Raw genomic sequence first — 24776 nt, forward strand, 5'->3', positions numbered from 1 at the left:
CCGGCTCACCATGGCTTTGTCATTCCCTACCCCATCTCCGTCTCTCAACTCTTCCAGTGGTGACTGGGCCCACTTCCTGGCCACCTCTCCTACTTTACCCTCAGCTAAGACCGAGCTGAAGATTGCCAGGAGAATTTAGTTAGCGCAGTTTAAGTTGGTAATCTCACTTTTACACAGTTCATAGACTTTGAGAATAGCTCTATTCTTTGCCCACCAAATATGTACTTTACACATTGGTCGAGTACATTATTTTTGCTAAACAGCATAATCTTTCTACATCCTTGGTTAAATATTTAAAAATGCCATTGTCAAGGAAGATTTTTAAAAATTACCTCAGCAAGAGGATGTAAAATTTAATGTTAATTTTTTTTAAGTTTATTTTGAGAGAGAGAGAGAGAGCGGGGGAGGGGCAGAGAGAGAGAGAGGGAGACACAGAATCTGAAACAGGCTTCAGGCTCTGAGCGGTCAGCACAGAGCCTGATCCGGGGCTCGAACCCATGGACTGTGAGATCATGACCTGAGCTGAAGTCAAGATACTTAACCGACTGAGCCACCGAGGCGCCCCAGTGTTAACATTTTCTAGTTTAATATTGCAGAATCTTTAGTATGTCATCAAAAAGGTAGTAATTTTTTCCCCCAAAAATGCAACAGGATTTTGTGTAAAAATGTAGAACAGAGTAGATGAGTACAACATGAACTAATGCAAGGATGCCTGCAGTTTGCTGCGGGTTTGTGAACATCGATATATATAAAAGCCTCTTGGGTGCCTCGGTGACTCGGTTAAGCGCTTGACTTCAGCTCAGGTCATGATCTCATGTTTTACGATTTCAAGCTCCGCGTCGGGCTCTGAGATGGCTCAGAGCCTGCCACCAGCTTCAGATTCTCTCTCTCTGCCCCTCCCCTGCTCATGCACGCATGCGCGCTCTCTCTCCTCTCAAAAATAAACATTTAAAAAGATTAAAAAAGCCTCTTTGAGGACCAGACCTGTTCGCTAGTTGGTGACTCTGCGCCCAGGGTGGTTAGGTGTCCTCTGAGCTGTGATTGGACTCTGAAGAGCTGCAAATGCCTCAGGCGAGACTGTAACAATGAGAGTGAAGTTAATCCTGTTTGAACTCCTGCTTTTATCAGTAAAAAGTTAAGTAAAATTTCATCTTTGTGTTCTTTCACTACAGATAACCATTTGGGGATGCAGTCCACTTTGACAGGTAGCAAAGCGACATACTACTGCTGTTGAATGATGACAGCAGTTTAGGGAAGACATTAAGGCAAACTGAACAGATCAAGGCCAGTTTATAACTTGGAGAAATAGGCTTGTTTATTGTCCCAGCTCATATTTATCTTTAAAATTAAGGATTATAGTAGGCTTTTAGGCAAATCAGTAGGGTATATAACTTTTTAAAAGCAGTTTTTAAATGGAGTAATCTTGAATGTTTACAGGGTCTAAGAACTATGGTATACACAAAATAAACACTTATTTTTACATTATTGTGGTTTGGTATGCGGTCTTGTTCGTTGAATATGCTTATAAGAAAAAACCCCATGAAACTTACATGCAGTTTCTTGTTTTTTTAAAAAAATTTTTTTAATGTTTTATTTATTTCTAGGAGAGAGAGAGACAGCGTGAGCAGGGGAGGGTCAGAGAGAGAGGGAGACACAGAACTGGAAACAGGCTCTAGGCCCTGAGCTGGCTGTCAGCATAGAGCCTGACGCGGGGCTTGAACCCACGAACCGTGAGATCATGACCTAAGCGAAAGTCGGACGCTTAACCGACTAAGCCACCCAGGCGCCCCACATGCAGTTTTTAAAAGGATGCTATCTAGGACATTATATCCTATATATAATATATAAACCATAAAGTGATTCAGGTGTTAACAAAGTACTCTTGACAAAATTTGTTGGATCTTAGAACCAAGAATACTTTTTTTTTCTTCTTGAGCCTTTAATGTGATTCCAGATTGAGTAACTTCCTTCTGTTTTATTTTTGTGAACATTGGCCATTTGGAGAAATGGTTCTCCCTGCCCATCAAGTCATCTGAAAGACTCTGAGGAAGGACAGAGGTCCAGAGCCCCAGATACCATCCCAGCTGTGCAGAGTCAAAAGCAACCAGAGGTGAATGAGTTCTGGGTGTGGACATTTGCGTTTTACAATTCAGCCTTAGCCTGGGCCCTGCTCTGTCCCACCCTTGGGTCTTCTTTTGCTAAGTTTCCTTCATGTCCCGTTGTATTACGTACCCTGGGAAACTACCTTCAGTTCCGGAAGGTGGGGGGAAGCCTAATGACAACGGAGGGCTTAACCTGTATCTTTCATACTTAAATTTTGTGAGTTTTCATCTGTTCTCTATTTTCATGACCTACGTTCTTGATATAACCACAGGGGTTTTGATGTTTTTTGGTTTTTTTTTTTTTTTTGACATTAGGTCTTAAAAACTTTTACAGCAGTATTTTGCAATAGAAGATACAATTTTAAGCCACCCATACACACACACTTTAAAATTAAAGGGTCCAAAACATGCTAAACATTTATTTCTTAGAGTTGCTTTTATAATGGCTTTTAACTAATAACACTGAAAATGATTTTTAACAGAAAAAATCTAGATTCTTTTAATGAGACTATATAACTTTTTTACACATTGGTCAATTATGTTATTTTTTACTAAACAGCATCATTTCTTACTACATCCATGGTTCAGTATAAAAAATGTCAATTAAGATTAAAAAATTATCTCAGCAAGAGAATTAAATTCTAGATTCATTTATGTTTCTACTTTACAAACATTAGGTAAAGGAATCTAACAAGTTGCCAAAGAACACAATCCCAAGCACTACTCAAAAAAGTTGACGAAGCACCTTGTATAAGACACCTCCACCGTGAAACAAGTGAGTGTCCAGAGAAATGTGAATGCTATACTATTAAAGGTTAAATATTTACATCATTCTAAAAACATTTTAAGCTGTATTACAGTGCTATAATTTCTCCTTTTAAGGAAAAAAAAAATTCCCCTGCAGTGTTCTGAAAGGAAAAAAGGTCATTTAAAAAAATATATCCATAATAACTAGTGGTTTGCTTATTTTTTTCCTGTATTTTTAAATTCCAACAAAGCATTACTTTGCAAAATGTCCTTCAGCCCAAATTCAGTGTCTCTGTTTTGATCTCTTTGTAAAAGAACTCTCTGTTCATCCATTCTTTTTGCCTGAGAACGTAAAATCAGGCTAAAAAAGTCTTCGTCTGGCACTGTTGGTCCCTTTGTAGTGGCAGGTGGTGGAGCACATCTTTGATCATCTAATCTGGACCCCTGAAAATTTAGGAGAAAGAGATTAAAACATAAATATCGTAGGGAAGGAGAACACCAGGTTACATTTTGTTTGTCATCACAAGAAAAACTTTTTTTTGCCTCGTCTCAGAAATTTAATCTTTAGACCTGAAACCTAATAAAACCCTTCCAAAGACTTATAGAATCAGAACATAACAAGTACTATGTAGAAGCACAGCTGTAACCTCAGGCTTTGCTAAGATTAACTCAGATACAAGGTCAAAAAAAAGCTACAAGGTCAAATCTTACATATTCAGCATTGACAACTTACCCAAATCCTAAGAAATATATTATGTATAAAACCCGTGCAGCACTATGTCAGGTCAGGGGTCAGCAAGCCATAACCTGCTGCCTGTTTTGTACCAAAAGTTTCCTTTCTGTTTCACCACAATGCTCATTTGTCTACAAACTTCATGTGGCTGTTTGCCTGTGACAGCAGCAGAGGGGAGCAATTGTGAAGGCCTGAGACGCCTACAATACTTTCTATGTAGCCCTGTACAGGAAGCTTGCCTCGCCCTATCTTAAGCATTTACATCTGTTACAAACAGGCCAGATTTTTTCCTTGAAGTTCCAACTTCATGATTTTGTCTGTTTGGGTGCTCTCTCTTTTTGAGAAACCTGGCTAGAGGTTTGTCAATTTTGTTTATTTTTTCAAAAAACCAACTCTTGGTTTCATTGATCTGTTCAATTGTTTCTTTGGTCTCTATGTTGTTTATTTCTGCTCTGAATTTTACTATTTCTCTTCTCCTAGTGGGCTTGGGGTGCTCTTGTTGCTCTGCCTCTAGTTCCTTTAGGTGCGCTGTTAGATTTTGCACTTGTGCTTTTTCTAATTTCTTGAAATAGGCCTGGAATGCAGTGTACTTTCCTCTTAGGACTGCCTTTGCCGCATCCCATAGAGTTTGGATTGTTGTATTTTCATTTTCATTTGTTTCCATATATTTTTTAAATTTTTCTCTAATTGCCTGATTGGCCCATTCATTCTTTAGTAGGGTGTTCTTTAACCTCCATGTTTTTGGAGGTTTTCCAGACTTCTTCCTGTGATTGATTTCAAGTTTCAAAGCCTTATGATCTGACAGTGTGCATGGTATGATCTCAGTTCTTTTATACTTATTGAGGGCTGCTTTATGTCCCAGTATGTGATCTATCTAGGAGAATATGCCATGCACACTTAAGAAGAAAGTGAATTCCATGGCCTCGGGGTGTAGAGTTCTAAATATATCTGCCAGATCCATCTGGTCCAATGTGTCATTCAAGTCCATTGTTTCTTTAGTGATTTTCTGTCTGGATGATCTATCCATTGCTGTAAGTGGAGTATTAAAGTCCCCTGCTATTAGCACATTCTTATCTAATAAGATTGTTTCTGTTTGTGATTGTTTTAAATATTTAGGTGCTCCCATATTCGGTGCGTAGACATTTTTAATTGTTCTTCCTGATGGATAGACCCTGTAATTATTATATAATGCTCTACTTCATCCCTTGTTATTGTTTTTAAAGTCCAGTTTGTCTAAGTATAGCTACTCCAGCTTTCTTTTGACTTCCTGTAGCATGATAAATATTTCTCTATCCCCCTTTTTTTTTTAATGTTTTATTTATTTCTGAGAGAGAGAGAGACAGCGTGAGCAGGGAAGGGGCAGAGAGAGAGAGGGAGACACAGAATCTGAAGCAGGCTTCGGGCTCTGAGCTGGCTGTCAGCACAGAGCCCGACGCGGGGCCCGAACCCATGAACCGTGAGATCATGACCTGAGCCAAAGTCGGACGCTTAACTGACTGTGCCACCCAGGCGCCCTCTATCCCCTTACTTTTAATCTGAAGGTCTCTTCCAGTCTAAAATGCGTTTCTTGTAGACAGCAGATAGATGAACTTTGTTTTTTTATCCATTCTGCTACCCTATGTCTTTTGATTGGAGCATTCAGCCCATTTACATTCAGTGTTATTATTGAAATATGTGGGTTTAGAGTCATTGTGTCCTTTGTGGGATTCATGCTTGTGGTGGAGTCTCTGGTATCTTGTGTTCCTTCCTTGAAGTTCTAACTTATGATTCTTATTTTAGAAGTACATTACAAATGTTACCAAATAAAAAACATAAGCACTTAAATGAGTACAGTGTAGTGGAACTGTAGCTCCAGAGTGGGACTATGACCGCTGACACCTGAGCGTCTACTGTGTTGCCGGGCACCGCGCACTTACAGGCCTTAACATTTCTCTGCACAGCCCCGTGACCCTCACCAGCCTCCTTGTCAGCAGCCTCCCACCCACCCACCCGGCTCCTGCTTCTGCATTCCTCCTGTCTTTAAGTTGGAGTGATTTCATTGTCCTCCAGTTGATCCAACACTTGGTACTTCATTTCAGTCCTCAGACTCTGGTCTCTGTTCACCTTTGCCTTCTCCATTAGCTCCCATCATCATAGGCCAGACTGGTCAATCTTAGTCACCACAGTCGTGAAAATCAGGATTTCAAACATCTCATGTTGGTCACCGCCTCCAATTTCCCAGATCAGGCTATAGAGTGCTCCTCCAGGATTTTTTTTTTTAACTGTGGTAAAATATGATGTTTACCATTTTAACCATTTCAAATGTACAGCTCAGTATTAAGCACATTCATACTGCTGTGCAGTCATCAGCATTATCCGTCTCCAGAACGTTTTCATTTTGCAAAACCGAAACTCCTTCCCTCTCCAGCCCCTGGCAACCACCAATCTGACCACTTTGCCCCATGTCAGTGGAACTGTATTTGTCCTTTCATAAATGCCTACTTCTCAGCATAATGTCTTCAGGGTTCATCCATGTTGTAGCCTGTGTCAGAATCTCACTCATTTTTAAGGCTGAAAAATACTCCAATGTACACGTACACATTTTATTTTTCCAGGTGTCAATAGGCACTTGGTTGCTTCTACCTTTGGCTATTGTGAATAATGCTGGCTGCTTGAAGGTGGGTGTACAAGTATCTGTTCATATCTGTGCTTTCAGTCGTTTGGGGAATATACCCAGAAATGAGACTGATGGATCATATGTTAATTCTATTTTTAAATAATGTAAGGAACCACCATACTGTTTTTTATAGCAGCTTTGCCATTTTGTATTCCCGCCTGCAGTGCACAACAGTTCCAACTTCTTCACATCCTTGCCAACTCTGTTTTCCGATGTTTTTAATTTGTTTTTAATGTTTATTTTTTAAAGAGACAGAGCATAAGCTGGGAGGGGCAGAGAGAGGGAGGGAGACACAGAATCTGAAGCAGGCTCCAAGCTGTCAGCACAGAGCCCTACACAGGGCTTGAACTTGAGAATTGCAAGATAATATCCTGAGCTGAAGTTGGACGCTTAGCCGACCGAGTTACCCAGGTGCCCGTTTTTTTTTTCCTTTCCTAATGTTAGCTTCCCAATGGGTGTGAGGTGATACCTCATTATGATTTTAATTTGCATTTCTCTAATGATTTGTGATGTTGAGCATCTCTTCCTGTGCTTACTGGCCGTTTGTAGATCTTCTTTTGAGAAATGTCTTTGGATTTTTTGCCCATTTTTGAAATAGGTTTTTTTTTTGTGGTTAAGTTTTAAGAGTTCTTTATAATTCTGAATTAATCCTTTATTGATTATGTAATTTGTATTTTCTGTGGGTTGCCTTTTTACATTGTTGATAGTGTCATTTGATGTACAAAAGTTTTAAACTTTCATCAAGTCCAGTTTGTTTACTCTTTTGTTGCCTGTGCCTCATAACTGAGGTCTCATAACTAAGAAAGAACTGCCAAATCCAAAATCTTGAAGCTTTCCTCTTACGGTTTTTTTTAAATTAATATTTTATGGGGGTGAGTGCAAGTGGAGGAGGGGCAGAGAGAGGGATACAGAGGATCTGAAGCAGGCTGTATGCTGACAGGGTGATAGCAGTGAGCCTCATGTGGGGGCTGGAACTCACAACTGTGAGATCCAGACCTGAGCTGAGGTCGGGTGAGCCACCCAGGTGCCCCTCCTCTTAAGTCTTCTGTATGTTTAAAGTCTTAGCTCTTACATTGAGGTCTCTGATCCATTCTGAAGCAGTTTTTACATATGGTGTTGGGTAAGGGCCCAGCTTCATTCTTTTGCACGTGGATAGTTTTCCCAGCAGCATTTGTTGATGAGACTCCTTTCCCCATTTAATAGTTTTGGCACACTTGTGGAAAGTCATTTGATGATATATTCAAGGATTCATTTTTGGGCTCTCTTTTCCATTGGTCTATATGCCTGTCATGTCAAATACCATACTGTTTGATTACTATAGCTTTGCAGTAAAATTTGAAATCAGCAAGTGGGAGTCCTCCAGCTTTGTCCTGCTTCCTCAAGATTCAGTTTCAGTTATTTGGGTTCCCCTGAAATTCTATAGGAATTTCAAGATGGAATTTTCTGTTCAGTAAAAAACCTTATTTACATTTTGATAAGGAATGCATTGATTGAATCCATAGATTACACTCTGACATTTTAACAATATTAAGTCTTCTAATCCATGAACATGGGATTTTTTTTCCATTTCCTTAAGGAGTTGTAATTTCTTACAGAAACATTTTATACTTTTCATTGCTCAGGTCTTTCAGTGTCTTGATTAAGTTCATTCCTGCTCCTGCTATAAGAAGAGCTGTCTTCTTCTTTCCTTTTGGGTCTGTTCACCATTAGTGTATGGAAACACACTGATTTCTGGATATTAATTTTCTACCGTTATTTTGCTGAATTTGTTTCTTAGTTCCAACAGGGTTTGTTTTTGTGTGTGTGTGGTTTTTTTTGGATGAAATCTTTAGGATTTTCTACACATAAGACTCCTTACTGAACAGAGATAATTTTACTTCTTCCTTTCCTATCTGGATGTTTTTTCTTACCTAACTGCTCTGCTAGAACTTCTAGTACCATGTTGAATACAAATGGCACGTGGCAAAAAATGAGCATCCTTGTCTTGTTCCTGTCTTAGAGAAAAGCTTTTCTTTTACCACTGAGTAGCTGTGGGTGTTTCATAAATGACTTTTATTGTGTTGTGGTAGTTTCTTACTATTCCTAGCTGAGTGTTTTTATCATGAAAATGTGTTGAATTTTGTCAAATGCTTTTTCTGCATCAGTTTACATGATCAGTTTTTTTTTTCCTCTTTCATTCTATTAATGTAGTAAATGTATTACACTAATTATTCCCCTATGTTGAACCATCCTTGCATTCCAGGAACACATTTGACCTAGGCATGGTGTATAATCTTTTTAACATTCCCCTGGATTCTGTTTGTTCGTATTCTATTCATGATTTTTGCGTCTATATTCAAAAAGGATATTGGACACATACTTTTCTTGTAGTGCCTTGTCTGGCTTTGGTATCAGGGCAAACTGATTCTGTATCATTCTATGATACTGACCTCATAGAATGACTCAGGAAAAGAAAGTATTAGGAATATAACGTATTCCCTTTTTTTCAGTTTGGTAGAATTCACCAGTGAAGCCATCAGAACCAGGGCTTTTGTTTGTCAGGAGGTTTCTGGTTACTGATAAAATGTTCTTATGGATTATGGCTCTGTTTTCTATTCATGATTCCGTCTTGGTTGATTTTGTGTTTCTGGTTATGTGTCCATTTCATCTAGGTTATCCAACTTATTAGCATATAAGCATTCAGAGCATTCTCCAAAAATTCTTATTTCTATAGAATTAGAAGTGATGTCCCTACTTTTGTTTCTTATTTTTGTAATTGGAGCCTTTGTCAATTGTGTTAAACCTTTCAACTAACCAGCTTTTGGAGTTCTTTTTTTTTTTCCTATTTTTCTGTTCTTCATTTACTTCTTTCTGCTAGTTTTAGGTTTAATTTGTTCTTTTTCTAAGCCCTTAAGCTATAAAAAATTAGGTTGCTGATTGGAGATATTCTTCCTTTTTTAACATAAGCATTTACAGCTGTAAATTTCCCCAAATACTGCCTTCCCTGCATCCCAAGGTTTTAGGATACTGTTTTCATTTTCATCTGTCTCAGGTTATTTTCTAATTTCCCTGTGCTTGCTTATGGTTAATTTCCACCCATTTGTGAATTCTCCGTTTTTCCTTTCCTTAAGTTTTATTCATTTATTTTGAGAGAGATGGAGACATTGTGAGCCAGGGGAAGGAGAGAGAGAATCCCAAGCAGGCTCCTCACCTTCAGTGCAGAGCCCGAAGCAAGGCTTGAACCAAGAAACCATGAGATCATGACCTGATCTGAAACCGAGAGTCAGATGCCCAACCAACTGGGCCACCCAGGTGCCTCTCCTTGTTATTGCTTCTGACTCCATCCGGTTGTGGAGAAAATACTTTGTATGATATCTAATCTTTTAAAATTGTTGAGACTTGCAGCACCTGGGTGGCTCAGTTGGTTAAGCATATGACTTTTGCCATGGTCTTACAGTTCGTGAGTTTGGGCCCTGTGTTGGGCTCTGTGCGGACAGCTCAGAGCCTGGATCCTGCTTCAGATTCTGTGTCTCCCTCTTTCCACCCCTCTCCCACTCTATGTCTCTCTCAAAAATGAAACTTGAGAATTTGTGGCCTAACATACGGTCTATCCTGGAGAATGTCCCATATGTACTGGAGAAGAATGGTATTCTCTAAGAACTAGCTAGTTTATTGTGTTGTTCAAATTTATCATCTGTCTGGTTGTCCTACCTATCATTGGGGTTGTGAGGTGGAGTCTTGAAATCTCCCAACTATTTTTGTAGAAGTGCCCATTTCTCCCCCCAGTTCTGTCAGTTTTTGCTTTCTCTATGTTGGTGGTTTTTTTTTTTTTTTTTTTTTAGAGACAGAGAGGGGCACAGAATCTGAAACAGGCTACAGGCTCTGAGCTAGTAGCATAGGGCCTGCAGGGCTCGAACTCACGAACCATGAGATCATGACCTGAGCTGAAGTCGGACGCTTAACTGACCGAGCCACCCAGATACCCCAGGTCTTCACGATTTCTTAAAGCCACCAGGATCACTGACAGTTGTCACTTCCATACCTTTCATTTCCCTACCCCCTTCTTAGATGCAGCCTAGTTTCCAAAGTCCATTAGTAAAATCAGTTCCTGGCATGTGCTTCTCTCCCCCTCCATCCTATTCTCTCAAATTACTGACTTTGGTTAAATCTTTGTATCCTTAAGTAGCTGGTTATGCCTTGAGAAAATACAGTGACTGTGGACTTCAAAGGAGTCCTCAGAGTTAGCTCAACAATCCCAATACTTTCTGCTGGTCAAAATACTTTGTTTCTCAAAATAACTATATTCTATTCTTTCTCTTCAAAATTACAATGCTGCAACCCCCATCTCAGTTAACGGCCCTACTTCCATAACCAGAGAATTCCTACCTGCACCTATCTCCAAATGCAGACATATACTCTGCTGCATCACTGGTTCCTCCCTCTACTTGATCATTTACAAAACAACTAACCTCTATCCTTTATCTCCAACTCTTTGAAAATCCCTTGAAAGTTTTATATTTACTATCTCTCCTTTTTCTCAACCCCCTCAATCCTTTGTCCCCATCATGTCACTAAAACAGTATCTTTCAAAATGACTAATAATATCCACATTGGCAAATCTGTACATCAGCCATCATCTCACTTGGCTTCTTAGCAGTGTCTGGCACAGATGAACATTCTTGAAAACACTTCCTTTAATTTGCTGCCACCACCCCCTGGGCTGACTGCTGCTTTGCCGGCTCATCTTCCTCTGTTCAATTAGATTTAGGAATGCCCAGGGCTTAGTCATCCTATTTCCGGATCTCTTCTTCAGGTAGTATCTTCACAGGGTTTTAATACCAGCTACATGCTGATGACTCCCAAAGTCGTTTCCTTCTGGGGCTCTAGGTTTTTGCGGGTTTTTTTGAGAGAGAGAAAGTGTGCATGAGCTCAGAGACTGCACTGAGTGTGAAGGGGGCTTGATCTCATGACCTGAGCCAGTGTCAAGAGTCAGACCCTTAACTTACTGAGGTGCTCTGGGGCTCCAGATTTTTATATCCGATTGTCGACTCAACATTGCCACTTAAATACCTACTTATGTAACTGAAATTTACATACCTAAATTAGAACTCCTGCTTTTTCTTCCCAAACCTATTTCTCCTCTCAACTTCTCTATTTCAGTCACCATCCGGTGACTCAGTTATTCAAAGCCAAAAAGGTAGGAGCTCTCCTTGCTTCTTATACCCCCCACATGATTTATTAACAGGGTCTTGCCAATCACCCATAACTTCGAAATAAACCCCTGTTCATCATCACTACTACCACCACACTAGTCAAAGTCGCCAATATCTTTTGCCTGAATCACCAGAGTGGTTTTCTAGCTGGTTCTCCCACTAACTTTCAGCACTATCCAAGATGATCTTTCAGACCCTCCAATATCATCACATTTGGAACACAAGACCTCATCATGGCCTATAAAATCACAAGATCTAGGGGCGCCTGGGTGGCTTAGTTGGTTAAGCGTCCGACTTTCGCTTAGGTCATGATCTCACGGTTTGTGGGTTCGGGCCCTGCGTCGGGCTCTGTGTTGACTGCCAGCTCAGAGCCTGGAGCCTGTTTCAGTCTGTGACTCCCTCTCTCTCTGACCCTCCCCTGCTCACGCTGTCTTTCTCTCTCTCTCTGCTAGAAATAAATAAAATAAAATCACAGAATCTAGGCTGGTTACTTCTCCATCCTTATCTCCTACCACTCTCCCTCACTCTTTTCTTACTCCATGCAAGTCACACTGGCCACCTTGCCATTCCTTGAACCTGCTAAGCTTTTATATTCGAGAAGGGACATGTTGTGTCTGTATAGGATGCTGTTTCACTAAATATTCACATAGCTATTTTACCTTATTCAGATCTCTGTTCATCTGTCAATCCAGGAACATCCCCCTAGCCACCACCCCTGGCTAACCCACCCCTTTCTTTACCTTGGTCTAATTTTCTTTATAGCAAGCATCATTACCTGACATATAGTATCTATCTCTACATGTGCACAGACTTACTTATTGTCTCTCCCACTAACATGCAGGATCCTTTAAAAGCAAGTACATGGCAGGGTGGCTCAGATGGTTAAGCATCTAACTCTTGATTTCACCTTAGGTCATGATCTGAGTTTCGGTAGTCTGAGCCCCATGTTAGGCTCTGTGCTGACAGTGCGGAGTCTGCTGGAGATTCTCCCTCTCAAAAAGAAATAACAACTAAAAAACTTTAAAAGAAGGATTGGGGCGCCTGGGTGGCTTAGTCAGTTAAGCGTCCGACTTTCGCTTAGGTCATGATCTCGCGGTTCGTGGGTTCGAGCCCCACGTCAGGCTCTGTGCTGACTGCCAGCTCAGAGCCTGGAGCCTATTTCAGAGTCTGTGTCTCCCTCTCTCTCCTAGAAATAAATAAAAATAAAAATAAAATAATAAAATAAAAGATTATTTTCCTCATGGTCACGTTTAAGCCATCTGAGGTATTCCTTAACCATTTTGGCAAATAATTATTAAAATAAATATTTTAAATTTAAAACTTAAATTTAAATGAAAATAAAGATGAAATCTATCTCTATATGTAGATTTTGCCTAAAGCTGTCTAGAGAGGGCCCCAGCTTAACTCTCCCCATACTGATCACTGGTTGCTCCCAATGCTAACATTTAGGAAAGTGGAGCTCTTTTCTAGGCCTCCACCCATGCCCTTCAGTCTCCTCTCCACTGCAGCCCAGAGGGCAGCATCGGCAACACCTCACCTTACCACCCAAAAGAATACAAAGTAAGGAGCTATCACAGGGATCTATAGTGTCTATGAAGGATCCCTGAATGATAAGTGTGTCCCTAATACAAAATGAGCCCCTCCCAAATTAGAATAATACTGCCAAAGCTGTCAACAGCATCTGAGCTACACACAGACCGACAAAAATATACATACGTACTTGACATTTTACAAGGATGTCAAAGAAGTCTTCATCAGGCTCTTTGTTGTCATTAGTCATCAGGTGGCCAAGTACGGACTTATTGTTGTTTTGCGTCAGACGAAGCCCTGGCAAATTACTGAAACTGGCCCTCTGGTCATCAAGACGGCGGCTCTGAGAGCTGGCAAGAAGGTCTAAAAACTCATCTGTGTTGGGGGACGTCACGGAAACAGACGGTGCTATGAAAGGGGAAAAAAAATCCAAAACATTATGAAAATATTTAAGCCTATTTTTAATATACATATAGTTCTTTATGCCTTGTTCAGTGCCAACATCCACTGTCCCCTGGCTTCGTCTCTCACTGAGAGGCACGGAGAGGCTGGGGCCTGACCAGATGGATAGGGAAGGAAGAATGGATCCCAGAGTACTTCAGGTGACTCACTTGGAGGTTATTCCTTCAGATTTAACCATCTTTCCTTTTATCTAACGCCTGCTCAAAATGTAACTTTAAAAGATCTTGGGCTAGATTTCAGAAGGTAAATAGTCTCTCTTACATAATTTCTCATGTGAAGATGAGTGAGACTGTTTTTATTCTATGCCCTGCATGGGAACCACTTAGCTAACTTAGACTGTTGCTAAGTCCTGTTCGACAGAGGAAGTCTTCTGGTAGTTGAAATAGAAAATCTTAAGTAACCCATTTTAGACCTTTCTAAGGCTCAGGCAGGCCTTAGCTTCAGCCTGAGTTAGAGGTTCCTCTTCAGTCTGTCTTGGCTTTTCTTTTTTAATCCAGATAGAAATCATTTGCATTTTACATAGAATTATAAGGTAAGTATACCTAAATTTTTTCCTCACTATTTTTACTTTTGAAGTTAGACTTTTTTTTCCCCAGTCCCAAGGAATCTAGGGAGGAAGTAGGATATCATTAGTAGAAAGTACCCTGGACTAAAATACAGACAAACCTAGGGAAACAAACAAAACCTTGTTTCGAACTGAAGAAATACCAGCATTTCAGATACACCTGGATTCAGGCTGATTTACTGTGCCTGCTCCGATGAGAACGAAACTTTCAGAAATCACAAGAATATCAAAGTAACTCCCAAAATTGGGAGAGCAGCACAGATCACTCACCTTTTAGCATTACTCGAGGTGGAGTGGAAGAAGCAGGGGCTGAAGCAGTCCTGCAGCTCTGTTCTTGTAAGCAGCACCTCTGATCATCCATCCGATTGCTTTGAAATCGGCTTAGCAGGTCAAAGAACCCTTCATCTCCAATAACATCTGCACTGATTTTCTGAAATATTGAGAAAATCTGAATATTCTAGCATTATCATTAGATCACCAATGGAACAATATCATGAAACATATATAAAAGGTAAAGGATGAGGATTAAAATAAAAATTGACATTTTCGGGGTGCACGGGTGACTCAGTCCATCATCTCGCGGTTTGTGAGTTCGAGTTTCACATGGGGCTGTCTGCTGTCAGCTCAGAGCCCACTTCAGATCCTCTGTCCCCAGCCCCTCCCCAATAAATAAATAAACTTTAAAGAAAAATTGGCATTTTCATTATAAAGAATTCAAGATGGCAACCCTGGTAATAAAGTTATTTCAATCCAATTAACAAACTAGTTATTTTAGTTTTTAATCTCTGTATTTCCAAGGCTAAAGAATAAAGAAATGTACCTCAACTCTGGGGAACTGCTCCACATACTGAATGACTTATGTAAATATTAGTGATCCCAGGCTCAATGTTCAGTTCTAAGATTCTACAACAGAATTTAAAAGTAAACTAAGAACTGAAAACTAAGAAAGCATAGTGATTTCCAAGGTCCTCTATTATATTTACAGATTTGAAGATCTTGAAAAATATATAAACTTCAAAGGGAACTGGTCATACTTTATTTGGAAGGCTTCAAAGCTTAATATAATAGATGCAATGTTTAATAAAAGTTTCATTCTTCATAATGATGTAAATATTATAGTAGAGGTACATATATATGTAACGTCTAAGCCTCGAGCAAAAGGCAGAACTAATTCTTCAGGGAAATGGGGGAAATTGGTCTTTGGGTTGGCTCCTGAAGAACGAATAAGCATTAACAGGGCAGATATGTTTCCTACGGATTCATGTGCAATTCCAAGGTCTGTAGTGTTCAGGGCATTAAGAACTGAAGGGTAGGGGAGGTGAAGAAGGAACAAGCTGCCGAAACAAGGGCTTCTGTATGACCTACAAGTAATACTGTGTGAAATAAGAGGAGCACTAGTAGCAATTTTAAACAGAACTGGCCCCTCCAGAAGGTTGCAGAGATTAATGAATGTAGGGAAAGAGATCAATTCAGGTGCCTATTCCAAAAATCTGGGTAAGAGATGCAGTACTGCACTAAGAAATAAGATATAGTAGCAGAGGTTTATTTTCAAAAGGTGGGAGTGGGGTCAGATCTGAGGGATGTAGGGATTGATTGGATATGGTTAGTGGAGAAGGAGTCTAGAATGACACCTAACTTGAGTAACCAAGTACATAGCATGAAGGAAACAGGAGGGTTTGAGAAAGTACAGTTTTTAACGTACAATCTGGGGTTTCGGATTAAATATATACATAAGCTGTAGTCAGATGCATTAATCACTAACAAGACTTTTCTAGGTGCAAAAAAGGCTCGAATTCAAACTTCTGAATATCAAAACACAGGAAAGCTCCAGAAGTGGACATTTTCAGTTGAGCTAAGTGGGCTTAGTTAAGACCTCAGATCTTGAACAAAGGTATGCCTTTGAGATGTGCTCTAGATCTACAGAAATATTCCTGAGCCATTTTTATACACCCCATAAAGTTTCCTTTTGTTAGTCTTTATATCAACATATAAAGTTAGTATATATCAACATATAAACTGATAAAAATCAAGACCAAGGACACTACCAGGATACAGATATGATGGAATGCTGACAAGAGGACCAAGAGAAATTGGTCAAAAAAGTAAGACTAGCGTTTTTCCAAAAGCTCTCACTGAGGGGTGTCTAGGTGTCTCAGTCGGTTGGGTGTCTGACTTCAGCTCAGGTCATGATCTCATGGTCTGTGAGTTTGAGCCCTGCATCAGGCTCTGTGCTGACAGCTCAGAGCCTGGAGCCTGCTTCAGATTCTGTGTCTCCCTCCCTCTCTGTTCCTCCCCCGCTTGCACTCTGTTGCTCAAAAATGAATAAACGTTTAAAAAAAATTAAACTCTCATTGAAAATTGGACTTGATAATTGGAAGTATCATCTTTGTAATTTATTTTGATTCTTTTATCAGAGTGTAGGGTAGCTAGATTAGAGATACTCCTGGTATGGTATTTTCTTCTTTCTAAATATTTTAAGTTAATAACCTGATTCCTGTGTTCACTTTTCATCAAAACAGTTTTTAACTATTCTTGTAATTTCAATATAAATAGAAGTTGATGCTAGCAGATAGTATTTTAAATCAGTATTTTAAAATCCTTGAACATGTGAATTTAATTTGTTCTAATTTCTACTACAAAAGGAGAGTTCTACTGTGAGACACTATGGTAAAATAAAAGGTGGTATTTTTTTTTTTAATGTTTTATTTATTTCTGAGAGAGAGAGAGAGAGAGACAGAGAATCTAAAGCAGGCTCCAGGCTCTGAGCTAGCTGTCAGCACAGAGCCCAACGCGGGGCTCGAACGCACAAACCGTGAGATCATGACCTGAGCTGAAGTCGGATGCTCAACCGACTGAGCCACCCAGGTGCCCCTAAAAGGTAGTATTTTTGTAATTAGTGACAAATGATTACTGTCCAAAGCAGTGAAGCAACATATCCAGGAATGGAGTAACTACAGTTTCTAACTTTGAAGAAGACAGAAAAGATAGGGAAATATGGAAGACTTCTTTGAATGAAAAGGCTATTTTGTATTAAATGTCTAAGTTGTCAAATATTCAGCATGAATACAAGAAAGCTAAAATGAAGGTACTCAAAGTACAATACTCAAAACCTTATTTCATACATACCCTCTCAGAATTTGGAATTCGGTGATCAATGGAATTACTGGCATCTTGGAGGACTTTAGTGGAGGAATTAGTTTTGCATTTTTTCCCCTTCAATCTGTTGACAAAGAGTAGCTTTGCAGAAGGTTTGGCAATAAGAGGTTTTTGCTTAGCAAGAATTTCACTGTTCCAGTTCTGTACCTACAAAATTATAAACAGATACGGAAAGCAGAGCATGAAAAAGCAAAAACTGTCTCTGGTTTTCTATAATATTAACCTGCCCTCGCCACTCATCTAGTGTGGGTTGCAGCTAGATCTGGCCCTTTTTGCCAGTATATCTCACTATTTTCAACAGCTTGTACTAAATGTATACTGTGAACTTTTCATTTTCAAAACACTAAAATGGTGGCTTTTAGGAACTTAAGAGTAGGGAAACAGACACCTGGGTGGCTCAGTCAGTTGTGTCTGACTCTTGATTCTCACTCGGGTCATGATCTCACAGTTTGTGGGATCGAGCCCCATTGGGCTCTGAGTTGAGAAGGTGGAACCTGCTTGGAATTCTCTCTCTCTCTCTCTCTCTCTCTCTGCCCCTTCCCCATTGGTGCCCTCTCTTTCCGTCTCAAAATAAACAAACATTTTTAAAAAAGTAAGGGGCACCTGGGTGGCTCAGTCAGTTAAGCGTCCGACATCAGCTCAGGTCATAATCTTGTAGTTCGTGGGTTTGAGCCCCACACAGAGCTCTAGGCTCTGTGCTGAGAGCTCAGAGCCCGGAGCCTGATTCAGATTTTGTGTCTCCCCCTCCCTCTCTCCCTTCTCACTCAGACGGTCTCTCTCTCTCCTTCAAAAAGAAACATTAATTTTTTTTTTTAAAGTAAGAAAACAAAGTTTGCCAAAATCCCATAGAAATCCCATAAGGGGCATTAAGGAATCTACTCCTGAAATTACTGTTGCACTATATACTAACTAACCTGGATGTAAACTAGAAATTAATTAAGAAACTTACTAAATAAAAAACAAAAACCCACCCTTAAAATAGTAAGAATGACTAAAACAAAAAAAAATTTACTGAGTGAAAAGGAAAAACATACAGAATGTATAGTAGTTATGTGACGTTTGCAGCTTTAACATTCAGTCTTAAGTGTTTGTAAGTCCAAAGGTCTGTGTAGTAATTGATAATAAAATTATATCACATGAGACACAAAATAGGGAAGTCCTGCCCTGAGGCTACTGTACCTGAGTGAGAGATAGCTAGTGAGTAAACCATGCCAATCTGCATCAAATGAAGTTTATTTTTTTCCCCTCTGTCCCTTTTCTCATACAGGTGGTAAGGAGAAACTACTGGAGTAGACTACAGGGTCTATTAATTTGAGAAAAAGTAAACAAGCCCAATTATTAGAACATAAATCCCAGTGGAAATGTGAAAAATTTTTAATGTTTCCTATATACTTATTTGGACTTCTCAACAAAAACCCTGAAGAATACAGACTGGAACAATGTCTTCAAAATTATGAAGGAAAACGATTTCCAATTAGTAATCCCACAATAAGTAGAATTACCAATCAAACGTGAGAGTAGCAAAAAAGGCATTTTCAGACATCCAGGGTTTCAAGAGTTCCCTACAACTTTGTTCTTTCCCAACAAGTATCTTTAACACTGAAGTCTACTGTTTTCTTTACATATGCTCCTTTGCTTTAAGAATAATGAAATAATGAATTGGAACTTTATTTTGAGGAAAAGGAAACACAGAACTAATTCCAAACGTATTTTAGAGACAAAACTGCCATTAATTGACCCTTGGAAAATTACAGGGTTGAATCTAGTCGGCTTCTTAATGAAATCTACCGTTAGTACTACTACAGAGCTAGCCACAAGGCAGCAAATTAATTTTGCTACTTATTAGTATGTTCCTACAAGAAATAGAAAAGAGACCTAAATTGACTTAAAAGTTGTTTGTTTTTTTCTTTTAATAATTTGCAGGGGTGTCTAGGTGGCTCAGTCGGTTAAGCAGCCAACTTTGGCTCAGGTCATGATCTTGCGGTTTGTGATTTAGAGCCCCGAGCTGGGCTTTGTGCTAACAGCTCAGAGCCTGGAGCCTGCTTCACATTCTGTGTCGTCACCCCCCCTCCCCCCTTGCTTGTGTTCTGTCTCCCATTCTCTCTCAAAAATAAACATTAAACAAATAAATTGCAGATTAGCCGAATGAATGAATGAATGAACAAGCAAACAAACCACAGATCAGTCCAATTTGTGAACTCACAAGATAAGAGGGAGGTAGTTAGATAATCTGGGGGAAAATCACGAAGTCCTTCAGGAGTTAACTAGAATTTCTGAACAATATTAATTATATCTGGCTGATGTGAACTTATGAAAACTATTTTCCACAAAAAAAGTCAATATTAAAAAATCATATGCCTATTATCAGAATAGGGCAGAAAAATGTTTTATGACATGGAAATAAAACATTAACTACATATTATAAAATATCTATAACATGACAATAAACATTCATATGAAAGTGCAAGATGAATAAATACCAAAATATTAATTGTACTTACCCATGGGGGTGGGATTACTGATAAAAACAGTAATTTAAAAAAGTAATAAATGTACATGTTAAAATACTGAAATAGTTCAAACTGTAAAACTATATACAGAGTATCTCTTCTAACTCAGACACCCAATCCTTTTCCCAGAAGCAGTTGTCATTAGCAAGTTTCTTAGAGATTCTTCCTGAAATGTTTTATGCATCTGCAAAGGATATATGCATAATACTTTTCTTAAACAGATGGCAGCATATTATACGCTTTCTTTTTAGATTGTACTTTTAAAAACTCTTTTTAAAGAAAAATTTTAAAGTGATACCCACACAAAACAAGATTTATTTAAACTATCCATTTAAAGTTAAAAGTTACTTAAATATCTGATTATAACAGTTCAAGAAATTTAAGAACCTAAAGGCTGCCAACCTTTTCTGGCGTTAACTTCATAAGTTCCATGTTTTCCATACTGTGTCGGCGTCCAAACTTGGGGCGTGCACCTTTGTAAAAAAAAAAAAAAAATTCAAATGAACGGGGAAGTCCTTAAGACTACAAATTCAGCATGACTAGGTTATTCAATTTTAAAGTCTGTTACACAACACTATATGGAAGGAGGAAATATACAAACGTATTATTTTAAGAATAATAATTTTCCATACCAACTACATAAAAATAGAATATACACTCCCTCTAAAATGCTTTGATGTAGAGTTACATTTTGGTTGGAAACTAACTTTGGTTACTGACATTACCCCTTAATTTAGAAAAGGCATTTTATAATAACTGGTTTTATACTATCCACAGAAACTCTTAAAAAAAAAAATGAGGAGACAAATCCTGTATGATCTCATAGTGGAATCTAAAAAGAAAAAAAAAAAACCTGAACTAGGAAAAAGATCAAACTTGTAATTACCAGAGGCAGAGGGTTACGGGAGGAGAAAAGGAAGAAGGTGGTCAAAAGGTACAAACCTCCGGTTATAAGGTGAGTAAGTACTCGGGATAGAATGTATTACATGATGACTCCAGTCAACACTGCTGTATGACACTTGGGAAAATTGCTAGGAGGGTTTATCCTAAGAGTGTTCCTCATAAGAAGAAAATTTTTCCCTTTAGCTTCTGTAGGAGAAGCTGGATGTTAACAGAATCTACTGTGGTGATCATTTCACTATGTATGTAAATCATACTGTACACCTTAAATTTACAATATGCATGTCAAATATTTCTCAATAAAACTGGAAAAAGTACAAATTTTAAACACCACTAAAATGATTATAGTAGGGGAAATAACTAACTGTAGGGGAATTTAAGTAAGTAAAAACCGGGGCACCTGGGTGGCTCAGTCAGTTAAATGTCTGACTTTGGCTCAAGTAATGATCTCATGTTCATGGGTTCGAGCTCTGCATGGGGCTCTCTGCTGTCAGCACAGAGCCCCCTCTAGATCCTCTGTACCCCTCGCCCCCTTTCTGGCCCTCCCTGGATCATGCTCTCTCAAAAATAAAGAAATATCTTTAAAAAAACAAGTAAAAACTGAAGGAAAGGGCTTTAGGCCTTCAATTCCAAGGTAAGAATCGAAATAACACCTCTAGTTCTATATTGTTACTCTTTTCTAAGTTACTCATATCCATTTTAAGATCACATTAGATGACAGATTTACTGCTGATCAGGACATGTTAAATAAAATGGTCCTTACAACTTTTTTTCAATTATCATTAAATATAGAGAAGTATATTTCCATATCCGTTTTCATATTTTCATATCCATTCAATAAAGATTAAGCAGTATTTTAAAGGCATATGGGACATATGATACCTAATACCCAGCTTAAGAAATAAACCACTAACATATTAACTACTCTGTGACTCCGAAAACATGTCTCCTCCTCCTCCCTATAATTTTTCATATTTTCATTACATATATACTATAGATCTCCAAGCAATTTAGCTTATTATATAATAAATGCTCTCATACTGTATATATCATCTAACTTGCTTCCTTTCAGCAACTTTACGTCTGTGAGATTCAGCCAAGTTGCTATGTGTAGTTCAATTCTGATTGCCATGTTAGGAGTAAGAAATTCTTTAGCCATTCTACTGGGGATAGAGATTTAGGGTGCTTCTTATTTTTTGTTATCATAAGCAGCACTACTACAGAAATTCTTAAAAATGTCTCTTAGTGACACGAGTGAGTGTTTCTTCCAGTTTGGGTATCAGTGGTATGTAACTGGCAATGGAAATGCCAGATCATATGCTTAGTATCCTCAACTTTACCAGAATGCTGCCAGATTGTTCTTGGGAGTAAACACATTTCTATCACTTCCATTACCTACATTTCAATACTGGTATTATCAGAACTTTTAATGTGCATCCACTTCATAGATTTTCAGTATTACCTCACTGTGGTTTTCCCTGATTAAATGAGTTAAATATCTTTTCATTTATTCATGGGCTATTTGTGTTCTGTTCATCATTTTGCCCATTGTTTAGTTATCTGTCTTATTTTTAATTTACAAGCATTCTTTTTTTTTTTTTTAAGTTTATTTATTATTGAGAGAGAGAGAGAGAGACCTGTCTCTCACTGTCAGTGCAGAGCCTAATGCAGGGCTCCATCCCATGAACCATGAGATCATGACCTGAGCAAATATCAAGAGTTGGATGCCTAACCAACTGAGCCATCCAGGCAGGCGCTCCTATAGGCATTCTTTACACTGAGGATACAAATTCTTTTTTAACTGTATGTGTGGCAATTTTCTCTCAATTTGTTTTTTTTGTTTTTGTTTTTTCATTTTATTTTATTTTATTTTTCTTTTGGGAATTTTTTTTTTTTTTTTTTTACAAATAGTTTATTGTCAAATTAGTTTCCACATAACGCTCAGTGCTCATCCCCACAAGTGTCCTCCTCCATGCCCATCCCCCACTTCCCCCCACATCCATCAGTCCTCAGTTTTTGTCAGCATTCAAGAGTCTCTCATGGTTTGCCTCTCTCCCTTTCCCCCACCATTTCCGCCCTTCTTCCCCCCTTGTTCCTCCATCAAGTTCCTCCTAATCCTCCTATATGTGCAAACATATGATATTTTGTCCTTCTCTGCCTGACTTATTTCGCTCAGCATAACACCCTCAAGGTCCATCCATGTTGCTACACATGGCCAGATTTCACTGTTTCTCATTGCCATGTAGTATTCCATGGTATAGATAAACCACATCTTCTTGATCCATTCATCTGTTGATGGACACAGGCTCTTTCCATGTTTTAGCTATTGTGGAGAGTGCTGCTATGAACATTGGGGTCCATGTGCTCCTATGCCTCAGCATTTCTGTATCCCTTGGGTAAATTCCTAGCAGTGCTATTGCTGGGTCATAAGGGAGTTCTATTGTTAGTTTCCTGAGGAACCTCCACACTGTTTTCCAGAGGGGCTGTACCAGTTTACATTCCCACCAACAGTGTAGGAGGGTGCCCGTTTCTCCACATCCTCGCCAGCATCTAGAGTTCTCTGATTTGCTCATTTTAGCCACTCTGACTGGCGTGAGGTGGTATCTCAGTGTGGTTTTGATTTGTATCCAGAATCTATAAGGAACTCACCAAACTACACGCCCGAAAAACAAACAACCCAGTGAAGAAATGGGCAGAAGATATGAACAGACACTTCTCCAAAGAGGACATCCAGATGGCCAACAGACACATGAAACGATGCTCAGCATCCCTCCTCATCAGGGAAATACAAATCAATTTGTGTTTTCTCTCTTCATGATCTCTTTAAATGAAATGAAGTTCTTAATTTCAATGTCAAGCTTTTCCTTAATGGTTTTTTGTCTTAAGAAGGCCTTCCTCTCTCACATCATGAAGATGTACTCCTTTATTTTCAGAGGTCTTATAGCAGACTGATTCAGCATGCAAGACTCTGAAGCCAGACCAGTCACTTACTTGTGATAAAACCTTTTTATCACAGCTCCCACTCTGGGACTCAGTTTTCTCATCTGTAAATAACAATACTTCCTACTACTCATAGCACTGTGTGATGGTAAATGCATCATTACCTATAAAAGGGGTCAGTACACTGCCTGGTAATTAGTAAGCATTCAGCAAGTATAAGCATTCATTAGTAAGCATTCAGCCAGCCATCATCATTATTATTGCTTTAAATCCATTTTTCATATTTAAATCCATAGTCCATCAATATATTTATGTGAATATTAGTTTCCATATATGTAAGGAATAAAGTATATAGGCTCTATATTCCATTCCACTGGTGTTTATCTGTCTCTATACCAAAAGCTCAGTCTTAATTACTGTGGCTTTATCATCTTTATGTCTGTAGAGAAAGCACATCGTTTCTTGTTTTTTATCAGGAATATTCTGGCTTTGAGTTCTCAGACCTTTCTTCTTTCATATACATTCATGAATGATCATGAATGACCTTGTCAAGTTCCATAAAAGAACTGTTGTTATTCGCTTGGCAGTGCACTCAATTTATATCATTTTGGAAAGAACTTACATCCTTTATAATATTTAGGTTTCTGATATGAGCAATTACTGAGAGAAATATGCTAAAATTTCCCATTATGATTCTGGATTTTCTCATTTCCCCTTTTAGTTTGGTATCTGTGTTTATTTGTGGTTTAATTTTCATTGCTTTGTTTTTAGGCTTACTAGGCACACCTAAATTTAAGGCTTTTATCTTCCAGGTGAGCTGAATTGTTAATCATTATGAAGTGGCCCTTCTTTATTTCTAACAAGATCTTATGTCTTAAAGTACAAATATTAATATAGCTATACCAGCTTTCTTTTGATTTGTTTTTCCATGGTATATCTTTTTCTATCCTTTTATTTTCAGGCTTACTATATCCTTACACTTTAGGTATTTCTCTTGCATTTAGTTGGATTTTACTCTTTTTCCAATCTGATACTCCTGTTCTTTAAATGAAACATTTATATTTAATAGAATTAGATATACTTCGATATCCAGGCTATTTTCTTTACGATGTTCATTCGTGAATTACACTAGTTGATTTTCTAATGTTCAACCCATGTGATTTCCTGTTTACTTAAATTCATTGCTGCATTTGGTTTGCTAAAATTTTGTTTACAATTTCTGCATCTATATTTAGGAATAAAGACTGACTTGTAATTTACCCTTCTCATATTCTTGTCTAGTT

At 38.6% G+C, this 24776-nt stretch overlaps 1 protein-coding gene across 2 annotated transcripts in view; it reads right to left on the bottom strand.

Moving 5' to 3' along the window:
- Positions 1 to 3017: 3017 nt before the first annotated feature.
- The window catches only part of GPSM2 (G protein signaling modulator 2), a 46432-nt gene continuing 24673 nt past the window's right edge, over positions 3018 to 24776 (bottom strand). For both annotated transcript variants that reach the window (XM_039251128.1, XM_039251127.1), the window contains exons 11-15: positions 20056 to 20126; positions 17114 to 17290; positions 14258 to 14417; positions 13151 to 13368; positions 3018 to 3293 (exon numbers count right to left, since the gene is read on the bottom strand). In XM_039251128.1, coding sequence (XP_039107059.1) covers positions 3066 to 3293; positions 13151 to 13368; positions 14258 to 14417; positions 17114 to 17290; positions 20056 to 20126 — 854 coding nt within the window. In that variant the 3' untranslated portion in view covers positions 3018 to 3065. The remainder of the gene's footprint in view (positions 3294 to 13150; positions 13369 to 14257; positions 14418 to 17113; positions 17291 to 20055; positions 20127 to 24776) is intronic.

The sequence above is a fragment of the Hyaena hyaena genome, unplaced genomic scaffold (assembly GCF_003009895.1).
Source record: "Hyaena hyaena isolate Hyena2069 unplaced genomic scaffold, ASM300989v1 scaffold_390, whole genome shotgun sequence".
NCBI lineage: Eukaryota > Metazoa > Chordata > Mammalia > Carnivora > Hyaenidae > Hyaena > Hyaena hyaena.